The sequence below is a fragment of the Ochlerotatus camptorhynchus genome, unplaced genomic scaffold (genome assembly GCF_037179485.1).
Source record: "Ochlerotatus camptorhynchus isolate MF236.1 unplaced genomic scaffold, CSIRO-AGI_Acam_v1.1 ptg000401l, whole genome shotgun sequence".
Lineage (NCBI taxonomy): Eukaryota > Metazoa > Arthropoda > Insecta > Diptera > Culicidae > Ochlerotatus > Ochlerotatus camptorhynchus.
In genome coordinates this window covers 3,860,300-3,863,101 of record NW_027040887.1, presented here as the reverse complement: position 1 = coordinate 3,863,101, position 2,802 = coordinate 3,860,300, and the positions used below count along the sequence as shown (strand labels likewise).

The 2,802-nt window shown below is 45.2% G+C and overlaps 1 protein-coding gene across 1 annotated transcript; it reads right to left on the bottom strand.

Moving 5' to 3' along the window:
• Positions 1-315: 315 nt before the first annotated feature.
• LOC135710708 (probable tyrosyl-DNA phosphodiesterase) lies at positions 316-2,706 on the bottom strand. Its single transcript, XM_065233354.1, has 5 exons — positions 2,528-2,706; positions 2,372-2,452; positions 1,198-2,305; positions 547-1,132; positions 316-485 (listed from the first exon to the last, which is right to left on the bottom strand). The coding sequence occupies exons 1-5, from the start codon at positions 2,559-2,561 to the stop codon at positions 351-353; spliced, it is 1,944 nt and encodes a 647-aa protein (XP_065089426.1). The 5' UTR covers positions 2,562-2,706; the 3' UTR covers positions 316-350.
• Positions 2,707-2,802: the final 96 nt, after the last annotated feature.

Here is a 2,802-nt window from a genome sequence, read left to right as displayed (position 1 = left end):
AAACTATTTTGACAATTTGCGTGCGAAGAAAATGTGCAAAAGAGGCCGTCTGAATATCGGCGCATGTCCTTTGATATCTTTCCCATCCCATCCCAACAGATGGCCGTCATGAAACAGCATGCGAATCTTGGTGTTTGTTTATCGATGCAGATTGCACGTGGACCGTGGCGGAGGCGTCGTAAGCAACAGGTACAGCACCACGTGGTCGTGTTTACCAACAAAAATCTGAAATTTATGACCTGCGCTCTTTACAATACCGGCGGAGATACTCTGGAGGATTTTCTAGTATAAAAAAGAATTAGGTAAAAAGAAATTTATTCGAGACATACGGCATCATAATCATAATAATACTAGCCCCTAAGATAATCCATGAAAAACGGAGTGTCTTCAGGAGCGTAAGGAATTATCGGAACGTCATAAGGCATGGGAAAGGTGGGATGCTGTTGATCAGGCTTCGATTCCATCGGGAAGAAGTTTTCCTCAATCTAAAAGAAGAAACAAGTTGGAAAAAATATGCGTAAATCTTGCCTCAATATGCTAGCTTACCACAAACTTTGGCAAGAATAAGACACCTGCCTCGTAGCTGTTGATCCTGAGCGGCGCTTCAAACTTGGCCGATTTATTGTACACACCCCAGGCAGCTTTCGAAAGATTCGCCGACGTCAGCAAGAACCAATACAGACCTCGATGAGACCACCGACAGTAGGTTTTGATGTGAGGTACTGCTTTGGTCCTATTCCTAGAATCACTTTTCCACTGATGCAAATAGTCCTTCAACCACTGCTGCTTATCGTTCGTGGCCTTCATATATGGTAGGCATCCCCCTCCCAGCAGATGATCATGACTGTTCCTAACATTGGAGAAACTTGGGAATATCATCTTGAAAGCAGGAACTCTTCGCAGTCCGATGGGGGCCGAGTCCCTCCTAAAACTGGCCATTATTTCCGACAGGACCCAAGACTGTGGAGTTGGACCAAGGCTGCCTATGCTGGAACTTTGAGCCACCAGCGGACAAGTATCATCGACAGGAGCGGAATGCTTTCCCAGTAAATAACCTAACCGAGGATGTCCCCATAGCGGTCCCTTAGGAGTATTAAGATGGCCACCAGGAACTGATGCAACTAGGAAAACGCTGAGAACGAATTACCATTTAAGTATCCTAGTTAAATCTATAGGAAATCAGTCTAAAATACTCACTTCACCTGACTGAAATCGCTCTTTTGAACTCTAGTCACCCACTGTTGCAGGTGACCAATTTTATATGAATTCAAATATGTGATCAAACTTTCCCGGAAACCTGTCTTGCTTTCGCCGAAACCTGTATCCGCATCCTCCGGAACCGCCGGTAACCTTGGACTGACCCACAGCCCCTGTGTCCGGTTGTGCCAATCGTCTTCGTATAAATTAGCCGTCGACACTACAACTCGCATCGACCCGTCCGTATATCCGTACAACCCCATTTTGGTATGGTGGACCCCGAAGGGTGTGCTAATGTTGACTTTCACTGCCGTTACGTTCGGTTTTTTCGAGGACACCATCTTCAGCTCGGGAGTTTCATCGCCATATAGAATCAATAATGGACGATCTTCGTATCCGGCAAAAAAATAATGCCCCAGAAGCCACCCGATATCCACCATAAAGTTCATTTGAACGGAACATTCCAGCTCCCCCAGGCTACCGTCCAGCAGTTCCTGAAACGTTACCGACAACGGTTCCGAGTGGGTCACTTTGGCATCGGTTATAGTCGTCAGGAAGTAGTTGTAGGGAGCTGCATCCGCAAGCTTCTTGGCCATTTGACCTTTGGGAGCTACCACTGGATAGTAGTCGTGAATATTCCGTGGGATAACCTTTTTCAATGAAATTCCCGTCTCTTTGGGTGGATCTGGTTTCTTCTGTGCCTGTGAACTGCTGGTCGACGGTTGGGGTTCTGTTTTCTTTTGCTCTTCACGTATTTTAGCCATTTTCGCCCTACGCTCGGCAAACAGATCAGCGACGGCGTTACCTTTCGGTGGAGATTTTTTGCTAGAAGAGGAACTGGTCGATTTGGCATCACTATTTGCGGTGGATACACTTCCGGGCTGGGAACTAGCTAATTTCGGCGACGATCCACTGGTGGAGCTCGGTTGCGAATCGAGTTTGGTGTCGTTCTTAGAATGCTTCGTCGGAGGACGATTATTGTTTAGCAGGTCGGGATAAATTTGGGCTAAAATTTTGAGCTGTTCTCCAACCACCTCCCGGCTCATGAATAGCTCGTCCGGTATGCGATACTTGTCCTTAGCTGGAGCTTCCACTAGAATCGATTCCACTACAAAACAGCAATGCGTGAAGGTTAAACGGTGTGAATCGGGTGTAAGCAGTTACTGATACTTACAATGTGGATGGGAAAATTCCTTGAAATGCGCGGGATTCTTGCGGTAACAATCGGAACCATACTGGCAAATCTTATCTGGCACTAGAAGTGTAGAACAAGAATGGTAAATGCTGAGAAAGCTGACGGACATGGATCAAACTACTCGAAACTACTTACCTTTCTCAATGGTCCTTCTTTTATTACTTTCCATTTTATTTTATCAGTCGCTTATTTTTTAAAGGGATTAACTTTTACAATAGCAAATAAGAACACACTAATTTAAAAACTAGAAACCTTTTATTTATTTCCTTCGAGAATTTCGAGCCGCGCAAGCATCAGATGCTGTTCAATCTGCAAAAGAGCGGAGCATCGGTGGATTGGACAGAATAAGAAAACCAAAACAAAATTTGCCAAAATGTGACAGGAAGAAAATGCCTTACACAGTAGAGGCA

Coding starts and splice junctions, on each gene's coding strand:
- LOC135710708 (XM_065233354.1), bottom strand. CDS start 2,561: ATGGAAAGTAATAAAAGAAGGACCATTGAGAAAG. Junction 2,306..2,371: donor GGAATTTTCCCATCCACATT/GTAAGTATCAGT, acceptor GCTGTTTTGTAG/TGGAATCGATTCTAGTGGAA. Junction 486..546: donor TATTCTTGCCAAAGTTTGTG/GTAAGCTAGCAT, acceptor TTCTTCTTTTAG/ATTGAGGAAAACTTCTTCCC.